This window comes from Bufo gargarizans, chromosome 8 (assembly GCF_014858855.1).
Source record: "Bufo gargarizans isolate SCDJY-AF-19 chromosome 8, ASM1485885v1, whole genome shotgun sequence".
NCBI classification, from domain to species: domain Eukaryota; kingdom Metazoa; phylum Chordata; class Amphibia; order Anura; family Bufonidae; genus Bufo; species Bufo gargarizans.
Window position 1 is genome coordinate 25,778,820 of NC_058087.1, and position 22,998 is coordinate 25,801,817.

The 22,998-nt window shown below is 51.9% G+C and overlaps 1 protein-coding gene across 1 annotated transcript in view; it reads left to right on the forward strand.

Moving 5' to 3' along the window:
- Window positions 1–22,998, forward strand: part of DARS1 (aspartyl-tRNA synthetase 1) — a 106,486-nt gene that overhangs the window by 53,367 nt on the left and 30,121 nt on the right. The window contains exons 7-9 of the mRNA XM_044302592.1: window positions 864–966; window positions 2,088–2,168; window positions 17,134–17,193. Of these exons, the coding sequence (XP_044158527.1) occupies window positions 864–966; window positions 2,088–2,168; window positions 17,134–17,193 (244 nt within the window). The remainder of the gene's footprint in view (window positions 1–863; window positions 967–2,087; window positions 2,169–17,133; window positions 17,194–22,998) is intronic.

Consider the following 22,998-nt stretch of genomic DNA (forward strand, 5'->3'; position numbering starts at 1 on the left):
CCAGGATGTGACCTCTGCTCTCCCATTAGATTGCTATCTCTCTCCTTTTTCTGTTTGTTTGTTCTGGCTTATTAAGCTATTTTGGTGCCATCTTTCCTGGATTTGTTTAGACTGACGTTTTATGTTCAGCATCGATGGAGACAACCCGCAACCTTACCCCTGTGCGATGCTATTAATGCATAGACTGGTATGTTCGTGCAGCCACATGGCAGTCCATTAATAAGGGGGAGCGTCTCTGTAAAGGTTACACTGGGTGATAAGCGTCTGCATGTAGCACGTGGTTCACCGTGCATGAGTTTCTGCATCGCTTTACACAGGATAGAGGGCCCAATATTCAGTGACCGGGGTGTCGGTCTGAGCGGGCCCTTTATACACATGGATGATTTGGTGGGTGAACAGGAAAAATTAGCACCATCATAGCAAACTGGGGCAACACTTCCTCGTTTCTTCACAAATCAAGCAAATTGTAAAGCTTTTTTAATAGTTAAAGGTTGATCGTTTCCCATATTTCTTTTTTTTTTTGGGGAGGTCTGGAAAAAAACTCAGCTTTTTAGAAAGAAACCTAGATGTACAAAAACCCATGTGGCAGGTGGTCAACTAGCTGTTGTTTTTGTGCAAAATGTGTCTTCATGAGCACCATGATGGTATTTTTTGGAAGGCACTGGTCACTCGTTGTCCTTGTGGAGGACCAGCAGGTGTCAGAAATCTTACAGGCAGTGCATCCTGGATCTCCTCCAGAAGGAAGAAAACTCACTCTGGTGTCACCTTTAGTTGGCATTAGAGAAACCGTTTTTGAGAGTTGTTTTACAACCTCCCATCGGTCAGAACTGAACGTTTGCTTTGTCTGTTGTGCTCGGCTTTAGCATCACCAAGGAAAGCATCATCGACGTGGAGGCAATTGTGCGTAAGGTGGACCAGAAAATCGAGAGCTGCACCCAGCAAGACGTTGAGCTTCACATTGAGAGGGTAAGTGATTGGTTCAGGAAGTGACTATAGACATACACCGCGTCATCCCATCCATAGCAGCTGATGGCAGGGATCCCGGCGGGTGTCCTGCGGGTTTGGTACGATGTGTCAGCTGTGCGGAGTTCAGACGTGGCTGATGGTTAGGGCTCGTTCACACGAACATATTTTGCGTTCCGTATATGGGCCATTTTCTGCGTTCCACATACGGTCCGTATATGGAACGATTCATTTCAATGGGTCCGCAAAAGATGCGGGCAGCACTCTGTGTGCTGTCCACATCCGTTGCTCTGTTCCGTGGCCCCGCATAAATTATGAGTCCTGTCCTATTCTTCTCCTTTTTGTGGAGAAGAATAGGCATTTCTATAATGGGCCACCTGTTCCGTTCCGCACCGCAAAAAACGGCACGGTCGTGTGAACGAGCCCTTAGAGTGCTGCCACATGTTCAGGTTTTTGGAGGCAGGTTTTGAAACTTCACCTGTACAATCCTCTCGGTCCAGAACAGCGGCAGTGATAATACTACTCCCTTCTCCAACTAAGGCCTCGTGCACACGACCGTGTGCTGGCCATTCCCATATTGTGGCCCACAAACGACAGGTCCACAATATACTGTCACCGGTCGTATGCGCACCGGATCACGGATGTGGACCCATTCATGGGTCTGTAGCCTGGCAGGTACGATGCGGTATGGAGGCACAGATCAGAAGCACTACGGAGTGCTTCTGTGGGTTTTCTGTCTGTGCCTCCCCACCTCAGAAAAGTAGTGCATGAGCTACTTTTTAGCGGATATCGGTCTGCAGACAGCGGGCGCACAGTCGCCACTCGTGCTTTGTGGCCCCCAAGGCCGGCACGCAGTCGTGTGCGTCAGGCCATACTTGAATTTTAACTTGGACAATTGGCTGACTAATGTCATATAACTGCTGCAGCCACATGGAGCATTTTGGGTAATTACAGCCGTGTACAACATCTGCTCATCTCCCCAGTTACCTATAGACCAGGTTTCAATTCCCACCACGTTTCCTTCCGCGGCTATGGTTGTCTGTGCGTGCAGCGTATTGTGATGGCCACGTGTCTATCACCACAGGCTCTGCTTCCGCTCATGTTATTTCTGTTCTGACTTTCAGATCTACGTGATCAGCGCAGCTGAACCCCGCCTGCCACTGCAGCTGGAAGATGCGATGCGGCCTGAGGGTGAAGGGGAAGAGGTGAGGAACCCTGCAACCAGCTTGATTTTAATACATGCACAGTGCTGAGTACTGGGCTCTCAGTGTACTTACTGCTTTGCAGGTGAAGATTAATAATGAACTTGTAAAACCATATTTCTCGCCCAGTTTCCTTGGGGGACACAGAAGACCTTGGGTATAGCTCATCTCCATAGGAGGCGTGACACTAAGTGAAAACTGTTAAGCCCCTCCTCCACAGCTATACCCTCAGCCTGGAGAGAGAGACTGCCAGTTTTTGCTTAGTGTCCAAGGAGGCAAGACACTCCCTGCTCTGCAGGGCTGTTTTCCCCTTGTTTTAAATTTTGATTTTTACTTTTTTCTTTTCTTTTTGTTCCAGATCATCAGGGACAACAGAGACGCACTAGACCTCTCTGTTTCTCCCGGGGTCGAGCTGCGCCAGTGCCGGTCATCCGCACTGCTGCCTCCCCCACAGAAGGCAAGGTGGATCAGGGCAGCCCAGCTCCCCTACATCCCGCCAGCACAAGGGTCGCCCGCACGCCAAGTCCCTCTTCCAGCGTCCTGCCACTACGGTGCCAGTAGCTGAAGGGGCGACCCTGCTGGAACGGACCGAGGGTGAAGACGGCTATGGTGAGAGATTGGCTTCTCCAGCCCTACGTCCCCCCCCTCACCCCTCACCCCACCCCGGTCTCCTGCGTGCCTGACTCCCATACTGACAGGGCCTCTGGACCCTTTTGTCCCTGCTAGCCCTAGGCTGGCCCCTGGCTGCCACAGGGCGACATTTTGCTCCCATAGGACATGGCACGCTTCTTCCTGCAAGAAGAATGCCTGGGGAGCTGCAGACCTAGCTGCCCCTGACGTAGGGGTTAGGCAGGATTCCCACCCTCACAGACCCGGTCTCAGGGTCCCCCTCCCTCTTACCGGCCACTGCTTCAGGGCCACAGGGCCCGCGCCTTGCTGCCCCTGGTCCATCACGGGCTCCGGTCCGGTCAGCACTAATATTCCGGTGCGGCCGGGCGCCGCAAAAGATTTTAGGTTCCGCGGCTCCCGCGGCGGTCCGCCATTCCAGGCCTCCTTACTTCCGGCAGGCGGGGTGGGCTCCCGCGGCCAGCGAGCCACCATTCCAGTCCTGTCTCTCCGGCCGGCCGGGTGGGCTCCCGCGCCGGCGAACCGCCATTCCGGGCCCCTATCTCTTCTGGCCGGCGGGGTGGGCTCCCGCGGCCGGCATTGGGCTATGCCCAGCAGGTGGCGGTCGGCGGGGCTCCGCTACTTGGTCCCAGGCTTCGGCCTGCTGTGCCGCAATCCCGACCGGCCCGCGGGGTGGGCTCCCGCGGCCGGTTTGAAGCGCCGTTCCGCCCCAGGTCCCGGCGGTATGACGGGCCGGGGGCCGCAATTTAGCCCCCGGCTTCGCGGCCTACTAGGCCGCAATCTTCCGGTCTCTGGTGGAGGGGGCGGGAACTTCTCCAGGCGCGAATTTTCCCGCCTGGAGGTTCCTCCGCCCCCAGGGGATCGCACGCCGCCCTCCAGGCCGGATCCCTGTTAACCCTTTGGGTGCAGGCCGGCTCCCAAAATTGGGTCTGTATAGTTGGCCCTCATTTTTTTCTCAGGGCCCCTATATGGTGGCTCCCCTTTAGCCTCAGAGGCTGAGTTGAAAGAAAAAAAAAAAAGAAAAAAATAATGAAATAAAAATAATAGATCATGATTTCTATTGGGCTGCGCTTGACGCTGCAGCCTCATCAGTAATGCTGCATGTCTGCATGACCTCCTTCCACAGGCGGCATGGTGTTGCGCTCCCAGCCTGCGTCGCTGCTAGGGCATTTCCCCTTTTAGGCGGTTTTCTTGCCTCTTCCAGGATACGGCGCTGGCCAAGTGCATTCGGCCCTCTGTAGGCAGCATTCATCATCTCTCCAGTTATGGTGCCTGCCATGTGCATCCCCCCCCCCCTCCTAGGCGGGCTACTGCACTCTCCCTGGCTGGCCATGTGCATGACCCCCTTCTTGGGCGGAATGCTGCACCTTCACCGGATACGGTGCTGGCCTTCTGCACGACCCCCTTCCATAGGTGGAACGCTGCACTCTCTGGATTTGCTGCCGGCCATGTGCGTGACCCCCTTCCGTGGGCGGAACGCTGCACTCACTGGATTCGCTGCCGGCCATGTGCGTGACCCCCTTCCTGGGCGGAACGCAGCACTCTCACTGGATCTGATGCCGATCATGTGCATCCCCCCTTTTTTAGGCGGGATACTGCACTTTCACCGGATACGGTACTGGCTGTGTGCACGACCCCCTTCCAGGCGGCGCTGATGTGCTATGATGTACTTATGTACTATGTTATTATGCTGCACTCTCGCTGATGTGCTATGATGTACTTATGTACTATGTTATTGTGCTGCACTCTCACTGATTGCGCTGCCGGCCTTTTCTTAGGCGGTATGCTGCACTCTCATTGGATTCCCTGCCGGCCTTAGGTATGCCTCCTTCCCTCAGACAGCATACATACATCCCTCTGTCTTTGGGTGTTTCCTCGCAGGTACGTTGCTGGCCACGTGCATGTACCCCATACATGGCAGGGTGCTTGCACTCTCGCTGGATCCGCTGTCGGCCATGGGCATGACTCCTCTTCCGTAGGCAGTGTACGCACTCTTGCTGGATTCGCTGCCAGCCAGGGGCATGCCCTCCTTCCTCAGGCGACATGCACGCGTTCTTAGTGACTGTGGTTGTCTCTCGCCAGTACGTTGCTGGCCATGTGTATGACTCCCATGCATGGCGGTGTGCTCGCACTCTCCCTGGAGGAGATGCTGGCCATGTGCTTTACCCCCTTTTTCTGGGCGGTGTGCTACACTCACCGGATACATTGCTGGCCATGAGAATGGCCCTCTATCATGGGTGGAACGCTTGCACTTCCATTGGATACGGTGCTGGCCTTGTGCGTGACCACTTCTCACTTCAAGGGCAGAATTTGGCACGCTCCTGGGATTCACGGCTGTCCTTATGTGGCTGGGCTGGACTTGTACATGTCCCCATTCATTGGCAGAGTAGTTACTCTCTCGCTGAGTTCAGTGTTGGGTGTATTATTGCACACTCATTTAATGCTAGGATACCCTGTGCATGTTCCCCTTTCACTAGATGGACCTCCTGCATTCCTGCTGGTTTATAGGGTATGTCCTGCTTCTCTGAAGTAGGTTCGGCCTTAGGCATCACTCCCTTTTGGGACCGGTCTTTGCACTCTTGCCAACTGTAGTTGGCCAGGTACAATTTCCCCCCTTTCGGGGTGGACTGATTGCGTTCCGTCGCATGCTATACTGGTTTTGTGCATAGCTCCCTTTCAGGTTGCACTTTGCGATTCCGTACATGCTGTGGCGCTCTGGGACGAGCCCCCCTTTTTTCTAGGTGGGTTGGCCTTCTCGCTGCTTGCGGGGCTGCTCGTTCGTATGCCTCACCTGCTTCCTGCGGCATACCTTTGTTTCTTGGGAGCCGATGCTTGCCGCCAGCCTTGCACTCGTCCCTAGGGAGTTCCTTCTGTCCTCTTGACCGGACAGGCTCTATTTCTCTCTGCTGCACCGAGCTGGGTGGTGCTCATTCATTTAGTTGGCCTTTCATTCCAGGGAGTGTTCGTGGGTCCTAGATGCATGCCCTTTGCGTCCTTCTGCAGCATTGCTTCCCTGCGCTAGTGGTCCCATGGTCGAGAGTGCTGTTGTCTGCGGGGCCTCTCGAATTCTTCATTGGCGCTGTCAGGACTGCGGTTCCCTTGCCTGCCGCAATTTCCTCCTCTTCGGATGCAGTGTGGTATGAGTCCTTCCTCTTGGCGCCTCTACGCTTTCTGTCTGATCTGCTGCCGGGTTCGGGCTGCTCTTCTCGGGACGGTCACCCAACTTCTCTTGGGTGCTGGATTACCCAGGTCCGGAGGACCTCCGCCTTGGGTTCTTCAAGGTATTCGCCTTCTGCGAGGCGGTGGACCGGGCGTCTCACAGTGTAGCGGGTTCTGTTTTTGAGCTGTCTTATGGCTTCCCTGTTGCCCACTCCTCCTCCTTTCGGTTGGAGGGTGTTATGTCGGCCTCTGTCTCGACTGCCTCTTTTCGCCGGCTTTGTTTGGCTCCCGCTCTATACAGATCACTCCGATGTGGCTTCCCACAAGACTACGGAGGCTGTGTTTTCACTGTCCTCCCCTCTGGGGTGAGCCTGGTTGTTCCTGTGGATGGTTCCGGTGTTCCTTTTGGCCTCGTACTGTCTCCCTTGTTCGCGCTGGCTGTATTAGCTGTGTGCTTATTTACCGAGTCTACCGCGTTCTGTCCTCCCGCTGGGTGCAGATTGCGTGGCCCGTTCTAAGACGATGGTCCTGATGTAAACTTACCTTCTCGGTAACTTGGGGGGACTACCTTTTCGGTTCAGATTGTCCTTTGATCCCACACAGGGGCTGTTCAACGTGGTTACATCAGCATGGTCTTTAGCCTGCCTTCTCCTGGCGTCTGGCGGATCCTTTTGGGTCTTTGCATCTGTCCTTCTGCTCCCCATTCGGGTGGATGCGGGTCAACGTTGTTCGGGGCCGACGGGGCTAGTTTTGTCGACCCTTCTGCCCGTGTTACTGGTCTGCGCCTGTTCTCATTGGGTTTCGCCTGCTTGCCAGGCGACTCCAGCGGGTTCACTGCTGTCCACTCCTGGCTGTGTCTCGTCCAGGTTCTGTCGTAAGATTTAGGGTTTTTTGTCTGGGGTTCTGTGGAAAGCTGTGCATTCCCCACTCTGAAGTTCTTTCCCCATGGTTCTGTCTTTTGGTTGAGGTGTCAAGTGTCGGCGCTGTTCTTCCTCTTCCAGCGTTCCCGACCCTCTGGGCCTGCCAAGACCTTCTTCCTCGGAGTGGCTCTTTGGTTCCTCTGTGCTGTCCTTCGGTACCGCCCTGGGGACTATATCCAGAGCTCTCGGCGCTCCAATCTTGCCCTTGGAGCTGTTACAGGAGTTCACTCTATCCTTCTGTCCTGTACGGTTGTGTTCCGTATCAGTCGTGTCTCTGACGGGTGCCGGCATGGCCCCCTTTTTTTGTTATGAGTTTTCTGTCCTTTCCAGGACAGGGCTGTTCTGCATCTCGTTTCTTCCTTCCTTCCTTCCTTCTGAAGGTGGTGTTGCCTTCGCTTCAACACCTCACCTATTTGGACGTTGTTTGGGCCTGGCCGTTGTTTACTTGGAGATCTCCGACTCTTGCAGTCGTTCGGCCTCTTGGGTTTCCAGGAGGTCTGTGCATAGGGTTGGCAGACTCCAGGGTGGTTTTCCTCCGCTTGATCAGGTTGGCTATTGCTGAGGTTACCGCACCTAGGGCAGGATTCTGTCTTTGGTGTCACCGTTCCTTTCACCAGAGCGGTCGGTGCCTCCTGGGCCGGAGGCATTGGGCTTCGGCCGTGCATTTGGGCACGGTGGCCACAGGTCTGCCTTGCACGCCTTTCTGAGTTCTACAGGGTGCATACTCTGACTTTGGCAGATGCTGCCTTACCCCGCCTGGGTTTACAGGCGGCGGTTCATTGATGCCTTTCGGGTGCTTCGCCTTGGTGTTGTGGTCCCTCCCCCTTTTGGACTGCTTTTGAACGTCCCAAGGTCTTCTGTGTCCCCCAAGGAAACTGGGCGAGAAAACGAGATTTTTGTATAACTTACCAGTAAAATCTCTTTCTCGCTCTTTCCTTGGGGGACACAGCACCCACCCATTAATTGTTTTTTCTCTGTGCGTTTTCCGAGTTTTTGTTACCCGTTGGGTAGTTGGCTTGTTGGTTCCTTGTTGGACTTTGCCTTTTCTCACTGCTTGGACACGCAACTGGCAGTCTCTCTCTCCAGGCTGAGGGTATAGCTGTGGAGGAGGGGCTTAACAGTTTTCACTTAGTGTCACGCCTCCTATGGAGATGAGCTATACCCAAGGTCTTCTGTGTCCCCCAAGGAAAGAGCGAGAAAGAGATTTTACTGGTAAGTTATACAAAAATCTCGTTTCTCGCCCAATTCCTTGGGGGACACAGGAACTCTTGGGTATAGCTTATCTCCATAGGAGGCGTGACACTAAGTAAAAGACTGTTAAGCCCCTCCTCCAGCAGCTATACCCTCAGCCTGGAGAGAGAGACTTCCAGTTTTTTGCTTAGTGTCAAGGAGGCAAGACACTCTCTGCACTGCAGAGTTGTCTTGTGAAGACTTAGAGTTTTTAATTTTTTTATTTTTACTTTTTTTCACTTGGATTTTTCCACAGGGACAACAGAGTCGCAGTAGACTTCTCTGTTTTCCCGGGGTTGAGCTGCACCAGGGCCGGTTATCCGCCCTGCTGCCTCCCCCACAGAAGAAAAGGAGGACCAGGGCAGCTCATGCTCCCCTGTATCCCGCCAGCTCTGGGTCGCCCACCTGCAAGCCCCTCTCCAGCTACTGTCACTCTGTGCCAGTGGCTGAAGGGGCGTCCCAGCTGGATGGACTAGAGGGTGAAGACGTCGCAGGTGAGGTGGCTAGTGCAGCCGTTCCGCTCCCCTCCCCCTCCCCCCCTCCCTCTCTCCCCTCTCCGGAGGGTTCGGTGCTCCTCTCTGACTCCCCTTTACTGATGGCCTTGTTGCAGGCGCGATTCGGCGGCCGGGCGCCCTGCTTTGTCTGGAGCGGCGCGGCGGCGATGATTCATGGGGGAGACTTGTTTGAGGGCGGCCGGGTATGCGACCGCTGTGCCGTTGCATGGCAGGACGCCGACTCCCGGCCCTCCTCCTTGGGCTCCTACCTTGCTTCCGCTCGGCGGGGGCCATTCGGGGGTCCTGTGATGGTGGAGCGCGGGTTTTGAATCGCGCGCGCGCGCGCGATAATTTTTTCGGCGGGGGGCGGAGTTTCGGACCGGCCAGCGCTGGCTTGATCTTCATTCAGAGGCCGCACGACTTTCTTCCCGCGCCTCTTTAGTCCCGCCCACTCTCGTGCCGGCGTGCTTCTGGGAGCTCACTGCAGGACGGACCGTTGCTCTGATTGCACACCGCCGCTCTTCTGCTGCTGCAGCTTCCTTCTGTGACCTGGTAGGACTGTTGACCCTTCCTCACTGTAGCCCCCTGGCCTGGACTCGGGTTTTTTTCTTTGCTTCTACCAACATGTCTGACCCCTTAGTGCCAGTGGGACCTTGGTACCATACCTGCACCGCATGTAAGGCGCCCTTTCCTCAAGGGCAGTCTGATCCGCATTGCTCGCTTTGCAAAGACCCATCGCAGGGTCCGCCATCTGTTGTGTCACCCCCTGGCCTCTTGGATCCCCCTGACTGGGCTAGATCCCTCTCCCAGGCTGTGGTTAGTCTCACTAGCGTTGTGGGCCGACTTGCAGATGCGTTGCCCTTGTCGCAGCCGGATGATTCCCCTGCTGGGCCCTCCGGGTCCGCTGTCCTGGCCGACCCGTCTGAGTCTCTCTCTGCAGGCGATTCCTCTAGAGCCCGCCAATCCCAGAAGCGGCCTAGGGTGGATCACCGGTCATCCTCGGATGCCTCGGTATCCCCCCCAAGGGTGCGTTCTCAGTCGGGCCCTTCCTCCTTGCAGGATTTGCCCTCTGAAGGGGAGCTGGTTGATTCCGATTGGGATATGGATTCGGCGCTGCCTTCAAAGCTGGCTTCCTGCTGTGGGCCACCTTATAAACAGTATCCGTGATACCTTTAAAATTCGCGATGATCCTCCTGATCCTGAGAAAACCAGTGTTTCCTTCTTTCGCCAGAAACAGGCTTCGGCGGTTTTTCCCCTCCATGCTGACTTTTCGTCAGTGGTTTCTAAGGCCTGGGCCCGTCCTGATGCACGGTTTACCCCGCCAAAAAAGTTGGATGTTTGTTATCCGTTTCCGGCGGATTGCATCACAAACTGGGCGTCTCCTCCCAAGGTCGACCCCCCTGTGGCCCGTTTGTCCAAGAGCACGGCTATTCCCGTCGCAGATGGTTCTTCATTACAATCCACTGAAGACCGCCGTGTAGAGACCCTTACAAAGGGTATCTTTTCGGCCTCCGGATCCGCACTTCGGCCAGTCTTTGCTTCCGCTTGGGCGGGTAAAGCGGTTTCAGAATGGGCATCTCAGCTGGATCTGGAGCTTGAATCTGACGTCCCTATTCAAGACCTCCGTGCCCTGACTCAACTTATAGTTCAGGCTGGAAAATTTGTATGCGAAGCATCCCTGGATGCAGGAGCTCTTATTGCCCGTTCATCTGCTCTGGCCGTGTCGGCTAGGAGAGAGCTTTGGTTAAAGGTTTGGTCGGCGGACGCCGCGTCTAAGCGGTCTCTTACTAGCCTTCCTTTCTCTGGTGCTCGTTTGTTCGGAACCCGTTTGGATGAAATCATTTCGGAAGCCACGGGGGGGAAGAGTACTCATCTTCCCCAATCCAAAGCTAGGAGCTCCACTCGTGGTCGTCCCTCGTTCCCCCGTTTCAGGTCTTCTCGTAGGGCTTCCGCTCCTCGCTCCGCTTCTGGTCCGTCCACTAATCCTGTCCAGGACAGGCGTAAGAAACCCTTTTTTCGGACCCAGCCCTCCTGGCGCAAATCTCAACCTGCTCGCGCTCCCGCGACCAAGCAGCCCCCCGCCTGAAGGTGCGCCCCCACCCACCCGGGTGGGGGGACGTCTCCTCCTGTTCAGGGACTTCTGGCAGGCGCACGTCTCCGACGCCTGGGCTCTCGAGGTTGTGTCTTCCGGATACAAACTCGAGCTTGCGTCCCTTCCCCCAGTTCGGTTCTTTCGCTCTCGGGTTCCCCGGGATTCCCGAGGGGCGGCCGATTTCTTTGCTGCCGTTCAGATTCTTCTAGACAAAGGGGTCATCATCCCGGTTCCCATGGGAGACAGGTTCAAGGGGTTCTATTCGAACCTTTTTGTGGTCCCCAAGAAGGAGGGTTCGGTGCGACCCATTCTGGATCTGAAACGACTGAACCGCTTCCTTCGTCTTCAGCGGTTCCGGATGGAGTCGCTCAGGTCGGTGGTGGCCTCTCTGGAACAGGGGGAGTTCCTGGCCTCCATCGACATCCAGGACGCCTACCTTCACATTCCAATCGCACGGTGTCATCAGTGCTTTCTGCGTTTTGCAGTGGGGTCCGAACACTACCAGTTCGTTGCCCTTCCCTTCGGGCTGGCGACGGCCCCTCGTGTTTTCACGAAGATCCTGGCCCCGGTCCTCGCCTTACTTCGTTCCAGGGGAGTTTTTCTGCTTCCATATCTGGACGATCTCCTGATCAAGGCGCCTTCTCTGTCACTGACTTCAGCCAGCGTGGATCTCTCGCTGCAGACCTTGCGCCAGTTTGGTTGGGTTATCAACCTACCCAAATCCTCTCTGGTTCCCTCCCGGCAATTGGTCTTTCTGGGGATGCTGCTGGATACCGATTCAGCGGTGGTTCGTCTTCCGTTGGAGAAGCGCCTGCTCCTCCATCGGTCGGTTCGGAGCCTTCTGTCCCACCGCCGTCCTTCTTTCCGGTTCAGCATGCGGGTCCTGGGTCAGATGGTGTCCTGCTTCGAGGCGATTCCTTACGCGCAGTACCACTCCCGCACCTTTCAGACGGCCATTCTGTCCGCTTGGGACAAGTCCCAGGAGAGTCTGGATCGGCATTTTCCCCTTTCCCCCCAGGTTCGTTCCTCTCTCCTCTGGTGGCTGCGGACCCCTCTTCAGGGGAAGTCCTTCCTGCCAATGACTTGGCTGGTGATTACCACCGATGCCAGTCTGCGGGGGTGGGGGGGAGTGTTTCCTCCCCGGTCCGTCCAGGGCACTTGGTCTCCGTCGGAGTCCAGACTGCCGATCAATGTTCTGGAGCTGAGAGCCATTCTTTTCTCGCTCCGACACTGGACTTCGTTGCTGCAGGGTCGCCCTGTTCGGGTCCAGTCGGACAATGCCACGGCTGTGGCGTACATAAATCACCAGGGGGGCACTCGCAGCGCGGCGGCGATGAGGGAAGTGTCTCTGATCCTTCGCTGGGCGGAGGTTCATGTTCCGGCCCTTTCGGCCGTATACATTCCGGGGGTGGACAATTGGGCGGCGGATTTCCTCAGTCGGACGACGATCGACCCGGGGGAGTGGTCTCTGCACCCCGACGTCTTCGAGTCTCTTTGTCTCCGTTGGGGTCGTCCGGACGTGGATCTCATGGCCTCCAGATTCAACTACAAACTTCCCATCTACGTGGCCAGGGCCAAAGATCCGGACGCTTACGGCGCGGACGCGCTCGTCCTCCCCTGGACGGAGTTTTCGCTCCTCTACGTGTTTCCGCCCCTGCCTCTTCTTCCGCGGGTCCTTCGGAAGATTGCGGCGGAGGGCACGCCAGCTATCCTGATCGCCCCGGACTGGCCGCGTCGTCCGTGGTACGCCGACCTTATGTTGCTTCTGGCAGACGCTCCCTTGCCTCTGCCTCTCAGAGAGGACCTCCTCTCTCAGGGGCCGATCTTCCACCAGCATTTAGGGTCGCTACGTTTGACGGCGTGGCTATTGAAACCGCGGTCCTGACGCGGCGGGGGTTTTCGGCTGACGTGGTCCGTACCATGATTCGTGCACGAAAACCGGCCTCGGCCAGGATTTATTATCGTACCTGGCGGGCCTATTTGGTTTTCTGTGAGGCCTTGGGGACTCCCCCTCTGAGGTTTTCCCTTCCTACGGTTTTATCCTTTTTGCAGTCTGGTCTGGCTCTGGGCTTGGGTCTCAGTACCCTGAAGGGTCAGATTTCGGCTCTTTCGGTCCTTTTTCAGCGTCCGCTGGCTCCGCTCGGTCCGGTTAAGACCTTTCTTCAGGGGGTTGCTCACTGTGCTCCCCCCTATCGCCCTCCTGTTCCTGCTTGGGATCTCAACATTGTGTTGGCGGCTCTCCAATCTTCCCCTTTCGAGCCTCTGCGCAAGGTTTCCCCTCGCTTGTTGTCTTGCAAGGTTTTCTTTCTCGTCGCTATCACGTCCCTTCGGCGTGTGTCTGAGTTGGCGGCTCTTTCTTGCGTGGAGCCCTTCTTGGTTTTTCACCAGGACAAGGTGGTTCTCCGTCCTGTTCCGGAATTTCTTCCGAAGGTGGTGTCCGCCTTTCACCTGAATGAGGATATTGTCCTTCCTTCTCTGTGTCCGGCCCCGTCGCATCCCCGGGAGCGGGAGCTTCACCGTCTGGATGTTGTTCGGGCTCTCAGGATCTACCTGGATGTGACCAGACCCTTTCGGCGTACGGATTCTCTGTTTGTGGTTCCGGAGGGTCCGCGCAGGGGACTGGCGGCGTCTAAGGTGGTTGTTGCCCGCTTTCTCAAGATGGCTATCATTGAGGCTTACCGTGCTCGGGGCAGGGATCCGCCCTTTGGTGTTACCGCTCATTCTACCAGAGCGGTCGGGGCTTCCTGGGCTCAGCGTAATCGTGCCTCGGCTGAACAGCTGTGCAAGGCGGCCACCTGGTCTTCTTTGCACACGTTCACCAAGTTTTACAGGGTGAACACTTATGCCTCGGCGGATGCTGCTTTGGGCCGCTTGGTCTTGCAGGCGGCGGTGCCTTGATGTTTACGGTGCCTGGTTCGCGTTTGATTGTGGTCCCTCCCTGTTTGTGGACTGCTTTTGAACGTCCCAAGAGTTCCTGTGTCCCCCAAGGAATTGGGCGAGAAAACGAGATTTTTGTATAACTTACCAGTAAAATCTCTTTCTCGCTCTTCCTTGGGGGACACAGCGCCCGCCCATTGTTTTTTTGTTGGCCTTCGGGTGTTTTTTTCTGGCTTGTTGGTATTGGTTTTGGTTACTCCTTGCCTTTGTCTTGCACTACTTGGGCACATAACTGGAAGTCTCTCTCTCCAGGCTGAGGGTATAGCTGCTGGAGGAGGGGCTTAACAGTCTTTTACTTAGTGTCACGCCTCCTATGGAGATAAGCTATACCCAAGAGTTCCTGTGTCCCCCAAGGAAGAGCGAGAAAGAGATTTTACTGGTAAGTTATACAAAAATCTCGTTTTTTATCATCCCACATCCGGAGATTTAGAGGCTGCCGAAAGTCCATGGGAGGACCTTCTAGTTGCTGAGGGAATTTGGATGCATTAATGAAATCCAAATTTTGTTTCGTAGAGCATTGATCTCTGCTGATAAGGTGTTTAACTCCCTTTGTGACCAGCAATACACCTTTTTATAGCGGTCACTTTAGATTGGGCGGCCCAGTCTATGTGCTGCATGGCCTCCCATGCACTGGAGAATGGAGCTGGGCTCCTGCTGTAACGGCCGGGACCAGCAGAAGGGCTGATCCTAACCACTTAGATGCCACAAGCAATAATGATCGCAGCATTTAAGCATTTACAGAGGGAGCGGAGGATATCGGTATAGCTCCACGCAATGCAATGTATAATAGACATAATCAGCAGATCGCCTATTAAAGTCTCCTTGTAAGTAGTTTTTTTAAAAGTTAAAAATATATCAAGTTTAAAAATACACCTTTTTCCATTGGAAAAAAGTGTTTCAATGGAAAAATTGCTAAAAGAAAATCCCCTCCACATATTTGGTATCGGTGCACCTATAATAACCCACACTACACACGTATCATGTAATTTATCCCATATGGTGAATGCTGTAAAAAAAATATATGGAATTTTAGTTTTTTGCATATTTGCCACAAAAAAAGCAATCAAAAAGTGTTATGTACTCCAAAATTATACCAATAAAAAGTGCAAGCCGTCCCGCTAAAATCTCCATAGAACGAAAAATAAAAAAGTTATGGGTCATGGGATGTGGCGATGCAATATATATATATTTTTTAAAGAGAGTTTATTGTGCAAAAGTAGTAAAACATTTAAAAAGAAAATGTACTTGGTATCGATGTAAATTTACTGACCCAGAGAATAAAGATATGGCTATATCGACAAAAATATAAAAAAGTCATGGCTAAATAATAAAAAAAAATTGCATGGTCATTAAGAGGTTGTACAAGATAAGAAAAACATGGCTGTTGACTAGAGATGAGCGAACTTCTGTTTTAAGTTCGGCGTCTAAAGTTCGGCTTCCGGTTAGCGGAGAATCCCGATCTGGATCCGGATATGGATTCCGACTTCCGTTGTGGTCCGTGGTAGCGGAATCAATAATGGCCGATTATTGATTCCGCTACCACGGACCACAACGGAAGTCGGAATCCATATCCGGATCCAGATCGGGATTCTCCGCTAACCGGAAGCCGAACTTTAGACGCCGAACTTAAAACAGAAGTTCGCTCATCTCTACTGTTGACTATAACAGCGCCTCTCTTGCCTGGAGTTAGTATGCACTGAGCTCATGGCCAGGTTTGACACTGTTTCTAATACATTTTGTGGGCCTCATGCACACAACCGCATCCGTTTTGCAGTCAGCAAAACACGGATGATGTCCGTGTTGCGACGTTTTTGGGGCCAATAATAGGAGATGCTGTGTCTTTTTGTAGATTGTGCACACGGATGCGGACGGACGTCATCCATGTGCAGTCTTTTTTGTTTTTGCAGGCCCATAGCCATGAAGGGGCCCGCGTGCAATCTGCAAAAAAAATAAAAATTGAGGATTGGACACAGTGGTGTGCATTAGGCCTCATGATCGTACGTAATTTTGCTCCATGTCCATTCATTTCTATGTGCGCTGTCCACATCTGTGCGGCAGCGCCAGCAATTATAGAACTTGACCTATTCTTATCTATTTTGCATTCAAATATAGGCTTTTTAACAGTGGGTCCCGAATAAATTGTGGGATACACACGGACCGTATCTATATTTTGCGGATCCACAATTTGCAGATCGCAAAACGGATACAGTGGCGTGCAGGAGGCCTTAATTGCATATAATATACTGAACCAGGATATATAGAATAGTGTGTGTGCGCAGACACAGGATATCACAGCATAGGAGGTTGTGTAACAGATGCTGTGCACCAGGACTTCTGCCCCTGGGGATGGGGCCCTCGTGCATTGTGTCAACGTCATCAGCGACGAGCGGAAGTCTTGATGTGCGGAGCTCTATAGTCTCTGCATCTCCTGTTTACATTCACTTCTCCATTAGTTTTTTCCTCTCTGCACGTGAGAAGCTCCTGTGTAAACAGGTCTCTGACGGGCAGGGCTCGGCTCCTCAGTAATGTCACCAGATATTGATCCGGCTCTGTTCGTAAGCCTAATTTATAATACTGATCACTACTATTAATCTAGGATCTGCCGAACGCCCCTCTAATAAAAGTGAAATTAAACCGTTGCCTTACAATAGTGATTTATAGTTTTTGGACCTGCTGTCAGTCATCCCATAGACACCACAGCCAGCGCCTCTGCAACTGACGTGGGAGCAATAGATTGAATGGAGCTGCCTAACAAATATTGAAAGATTTAAAGGTGTATTCACAGCTCATATCATTAGGATATCCGGCTGGGGTCTGACTTCTGGGACCCTACTGTGTAGGGGGAAACTCTGCTGCAGCCCCTTGATTCTCATGACAGCAGGAGTTCCTAGATGTCGGACCCCTGTGATCACAAAGTAAGGGCATATCCTAGTGATGGATCATTGCTTTATGAGATGAGAATTCCCCTTTAAGACTTTAATATTCCTTTAATTAGTGTATCCAGAGATTTGACTTCTAGGGAAATATACATGCGTGATATTTAAAGGGGTTATCCCATTAATAGCATGTATCACCACGGGATATTTAAATTTTCATTGTTAACTCCCTGCATCCCAAGCCTAAACAATATATTAGGGAATCTCCCCCTTTATCTACTGTCCTCCCAAGCCTTTATAGTAGGGGTCTATATCTTCTGCTCTGCTGCCTGTGGGTCTCTATATGTTGGGAACCTGCACTTCACATCAAGTGCTGACAAATGATGGGAGTTGCAGTTGCAGCTTGAGTGGTAAGAAGAGCAGATTTCAGACATTTATGTATCTACGCTTGCTTTTTGAGCTTTTTACACTCTGGCGACGCTCTAAACACCGAACCTTTCCGTCATCGTGCGGTCCCCAGCAGGACAGTGCGAGCGGCCACTGGGAAAATTGACTTGCAATCCCTTTACTGTATTATGTTACTTTGCTTGATGTTTTGTGTTTTCTTTGTGTTTTTTTTTTTTCCTGCTTTAGGAAGGAAGAGCTACTGTAAACCAGGATACTCGGCTGGACAATAGAGTCATTGATTTAAGGGTAAGGATTGAATTCCAGAGTGCAACTCGCCCCTCTTATATTGTAATCCTGAGACAAACATGTCTTTACTACAGGTGCCCATCACTCATGTTACTGGCTAACACACGCATGAATCGGCCTCCACTGCTCAGGCTGCATGTCCCATGATGCTTTGCCCACACATCACATAGAGAGATGTGGCCGGTTCAGAATTATCAGAAAACATAGTGACCTTTATTAGAAATTTTGAACAAGAGGCCAATAAGACACAAATGCAGGTCTAATGCACAGGAGAGGTTGCAGACTGCGCCTTCTGCAGCAGCATGCATGTCGCAGGCACTAAGCGGACTGCTACTGCAGGGAAGGCCAAAGATAATGCATGGCAGTAGCCTTTACTCCCCTCTTTTTCTTTCATCAGATTTATTCTCCTATTTAGAGATGAGCAAATCGATTCGGAAATTCGGCAAAATTTCTCCAAATTTCCTGATTCTAATTCTACCAAATTTGACTTGATTGTGATTTGATTTAAGAGAAGAGAGAAAGATTGTGATAGAGACTTTGCCAGGCAGTCAGAGCACTTTCGATTTCAGGTAGAATTTATTTGGACCTGAATCGAATCACATGGCCGAATCAGCCCAGATTGCGATTTTTTAGCCATTTGCTGATCTTTTCTCCCATTTCTTGTAAAACGGAGAAATATACCAGTATTTGCTCAGAGAGCGGCCATGACCCCCTTGCTCCTCTTCCTCACAATCCTGTGTCTTGCTGTTAGACAACTGGCTGCAGTTGGCAGTGGCAGCTTATAAATCACCCCCTTTCCCAATTTTACATATAAAATATATAAACAATAAATAAATAAACATATTACATATCGTCGCGCCCGAAAAGTCCAAACTATTAAAATATTTAAAAACCTCCTATGCAGTAAACGTCGTAACAGAAAAATAAATAAAAACCAGGCGATTAACCATTTTTTTGTCACCTTGTCCCCCCAAAAAACAGTATAGGACTGTTCGATTATGGGCTGGACGTTCCATAAAATGCAGAATGCACGCAGCTTTTTTTTGCATGGTATCGAGTACTGCAATACTTTTTTATGGTATCAAAACAACCCTATTCATTCTTATGTTTAGTAACCCTTTCCCCACCTTCTGCTGTAAGTCGGGTCTTTAAATTGCAGTGGGCGCCATAGCTCTCGGGTTTCTACTGTTCAAGAGACACCCAGGGCTAATGTCTGTGATCAGTGATAACGCTGATCGCAGACATTTAATGTTTCAGATGCTGTGATCAGTGGTGACTATGGTATCTGAGGCTGCTTTTCCCAGGAGCACTTCCAGGGCCCGAATAGCTTTCCCACATGGAGATCAGGGAGGCCGTTTGTTCTCAGTAATAGCCATGGTCTGTCAGAAGGAACCCAGGCTATGACAGCTGTAGTTCACATTGGGGGTGGCAGGGCTCCGTAGGAACATAGCGAATCTTCTGTACACTGCAATGGTAATTCATTGTAGTGTAAGGGAGAAGTGATCTGAAGATCTGCTGCAGTGACTTAAAAAAGGTAAAAAAATAAAAAATATAAATTCAAATCACCCCCTTTCCCCATAATAAAAATAAACAAAGATCGTAGGCATTGCCTATTGGCCTTCACTCAGCTCCATAGACGCAAATATAAAAAACCGTATGGGGTCAGACCCGGAGAATAAAGAGAACAGGTCAGTTTTACCACATAGTGAAAGCCGTAAAAATGAAACCCATAAAACTATGGCAGCATTGCGTTTTTTTTCTCCAATTTGACCCTATTTTGAACTTTTTTTTCTAGCTTCCCACTACATGGTATGCCGTATGAAATGGTGCCATTACACATTACACATTGTTCCACAAAAAAATGGCTATGTGAACAGAAAAATAAAAAAGTTATGGCTCCGGGAAGGGCGGAAGTAAAAAAAACTGAAACACAAAAATGGAAAATAGCCGGTCGGGTAAGGGTTATTTTGGAGCTGTGTACCACCCTAGACCATGGTATATTTATGACACACCATCACATTGGAGATTGAGACAGTTGTCCAGGTCATGAGTCTTGCAGACAGTCATCCGGGCAGCGATTGTGAAATCTCTTCTCAGCAAATCTATTAGAATTTTTTTTATTTTTTTTATTGCCAGACATTATTACGATGTAAACAAGATTGTGCCAGACAGAGAGTCGTCTGTACCGCCATACATGTGTCTTCTTTATCAACTTCTGCAATCTGAGGATCTCCGGGTGTACAGAATCTGCAGGGACTTTTAGAGACTGTCTAATATTTCCAGATCTCAGCCACGTGGCGAGGTCACAGCTGGACATGGACCTGAAATAATTTTGAACGTCATAGAATAAGAGCTGAGCATCTAAAAGTGACCCACAGTCATGGCCATCTTGGTGCCCAGGAGAGGCTGCCGACTGTGCCCTGTGCAGCAGCATGCATGTCGTAGGCAGTCCAAGCCCACTACAGGGAAGGGCAGAGGTCATTGTTGGCAATAGCTTTGAGTTGATTATAGGGGGCAGCCTGGAGGAGATGCAGCGGCGACACAAGAACTCACTGCTCAGCTGGTGCAAATAATGAAAGTCTAAAGATCTGTGGAATTCTGCTCAAAATTTGTGTCTATAGCGGTTCATGTGTGAACAGTAATACTCCCATACTAGTATGCTCTCCGGCTCTATCAGTAATGTCTGCTGTCCAACGTGACAAAACCGCAGCAGGACAAGAAAACGCATCTGAAATCTCCCAGTAGCCCCTACTTGTTTAGTACCTGTGCAGTGTCCTGCTCCAATGATTTGTAGTCTGTACAGTGAACCGACATATCATAGGAGTTCTGTTAAACTTTTGATGACAAGACTGCTGACAGTTTCCAATAGCAGCCAGAATAGTGAGTGCAGCTCTGGAGTATAAGGCTAGGTCTACACGACGACATTTGTCGCGCGACTTTTTGTTGCACCAATGTCGCGCGACAATTTTTATAATGGCAGTCTATGGTGTCGCACTGCAACATGCGACATGTTGCGACTGCGACGCGACAGTCGCAGAAAAATCCATCTTGAATGGATTTTCTGCGACTGTCGCGTCGCAGTCGCAGCATGTCGCATGTTGCAGTGCGACACCATAGACTGCCATTATAAAAATTGTCGCGCGACATTGGTGCAACAAAATGTCGCGCGACAAATGTCGTCGTGTAGACCTAGCCTAATACAGGATGTAACTGAGGATCAGTACAGGATAAGTAATGGATGTACACAGTGACTGCACCAGCAGAATAGTGATTGCAGCTCTGGAGTATAATACAGGATGTAACTCCGTATCAGTACAGTATAAGTAATGTATATACACAGTGACTGCACCAGCAGAATAGTGATTGCAGCTCTGGAGTATAATACAGGATGTAACTCCGGATCAGTACAGGATAAGTAATGTATGTACACTGTGACTCCACCTGCAGAATAGTGAGTGCAGCTCTGGAGTATAATACAGGATGTAACTCAGGATAAGTAATGTATGTACACAGTTACTCTACCAGCAGAATAGTGAGTGCAGCTCTGGAGTATAATACAGGATGTAACTCAGGATCAGTACAGGATAAGTAATGTATGTACACAGTGACTCCACCAGCAGATTAGTGAGTGCAGCTCACGAGTAGTGATGAGCGGCAGGGGCAATATTCGAATTCACAATATTTCACAGAATATTCGTCATATATTCGCAAATTCGAGATTATATTCTTGTTTGCGAAAATCGGCAATGTATTATTCGCGTAATGCGTGTGAAATACCGGCGTGGGGTAGGCAACTTTTCTATTTTTTTTTTAGGGATGTTGCTAAGCTGTGACAAAGCCTTCTCATTGGCCCACAAGTTAGAAGAAGGGAGGGACGATCACCTGATGTGTACTGTGTTAAAAAAAAAAAAAAAAAAAGAATATTCATCATTACGAATATATAGCACTATATTCAAAATATTCGCGAATTCTCAAAGTGTCGATATTCACGGGAAAAAAATTGGCTTTTCGAATATTCGTGCTCAACACTTCTCACAAGTATAATACAGGATGTAATTCAGGATTAGTACAGAATAAGTAATGTATGTACACAGTGACTCCACCAGCAGAATAGTGAGTGCAGCTCTGGAGTATGTTAGATAATGTTACACCAGAATCCCAATCAATCATCAGCAGAATTAACAGGCCACATCTTTTGCCGTGGTGCTACTGCTACTTCTCTGTTGTCCCAGATGTGACGCATCCTTTTCCTTGTCCTGGGGGCTGTCAGACCCTTAATGATAACACTTTGAGGAACTCTTCTATTTCTAGGCCATCAATGCATACTACCAGAACACTCCTTGACTTCTATATATAAACGCAGTGATCCTGAGCAGATGTATATACTGTGTATGTAAAGACGGTACTCGTCCTGTTAGGGATTTATCTGCACAGCTGTGAGTCACGGCAGACTTTGATCAAACTACCGTGAGACTGGGATCCAGCACCGCGCAGTAAACAGGAAGAGAAAACACTTGCTATTATTTGAACTTGCTACAAAGTAAACTTCTATATTTTTCCTGAACGTAAGCGCCTTTTGAAGTATTGTTCTGCTGCCAGGAGGCCGCTCCTCACCGAGCCCCTCTTACAGAACCTGACGCAGAGGGAGCAGCGGTGCGCTCCTCACCGAGCCCCTCTAACAGAACCTGACACAGAGGGAGCAGCGGCGCGCTCCTCACCCAGCCCCTCTTACAGAACCTGACGCAGAGGGAGCAGCGGTGCGCTCCTCACCGAGCCCCTCTAACAGAACCTGACGCAGAGGGAGCAGCGGCGCGCTCCTCACCCAGCCCCTCTTACAGAACCTGACACAGAGGGAGCAGCGGCGCGCTCCTCACCGAGCCCCTCTAACAGAACCTGACACAGAGGGAGCAGCGGCGCGCTCCTCACCCAGCCCCTCTTACAGAACCTGACGCAGAGGGAGCAGCGGTGCGCTCCTCACCGAGCCCCTCTAACAGAACCTGACACAGAGGGAGCAGCGGCGCGCTCCTCACCCAGCCCCTCTTACAGAACCTGACACAGAGGGAGCAGCGGCGCGCTCCTCACCGAGCCCCTCTAACAGAACCTGACACAGAGGGAGCAGCGGCGCGCTCCTCACCCAGCCCCTCTTACAGAACCTGACGCAGAGGGAGCAGCGGTGCGCTCCTCACCAAGCCCCTCTAACAGAACCTGACGCAGAGGGAGCAGCGGCGCGCTCCTCACCCAGCCCCTCTTACAGAACCTGACACAGAGGGAGCAGCGGCGCGCTCCTCACCGAGCCCCTCTAACAGAACCTGATACAGAGGGAGCAGCGGCGCGCTCCTCACCCAGCCCCTCTAACAGAACCTGATACAGAGGGAGCAGCGGCGCGCTCCTCACCCAGCCCCTCTTACAGAACCTGACACAGAGGGAGCAGCGGCGCGCTCCTCACCCAGCCCCTCTTACAGAACCTGACGCAGAGCGAGCAGCGGTGCGCTCCTCACCGAGCCCCTCTAACAGAACCTGACGCAGAGGGAGCAGCGGTGCGCTCCTCACCGAGCCCCTCTAACAGAACCTGACACAGAGGGAGCAGCGGCACGCTCCTCACCCAGCCCCTCTTACAGAACCTGACGCAGAGGGAGCAGCGGTGCGCTCCTCACCGAGCCCCTCTAACAGAACCTGACACAGAGGGAGCAGCGGCGCGCTCCTCACCGAGCCCCTCTAACAGAACCTGACACAGAGGGAGCAGCGGCGCACTCCTCACCGAGCCCCTCTTACAGAACCTGACACAGAGGGAGCAGCGGCGCACTC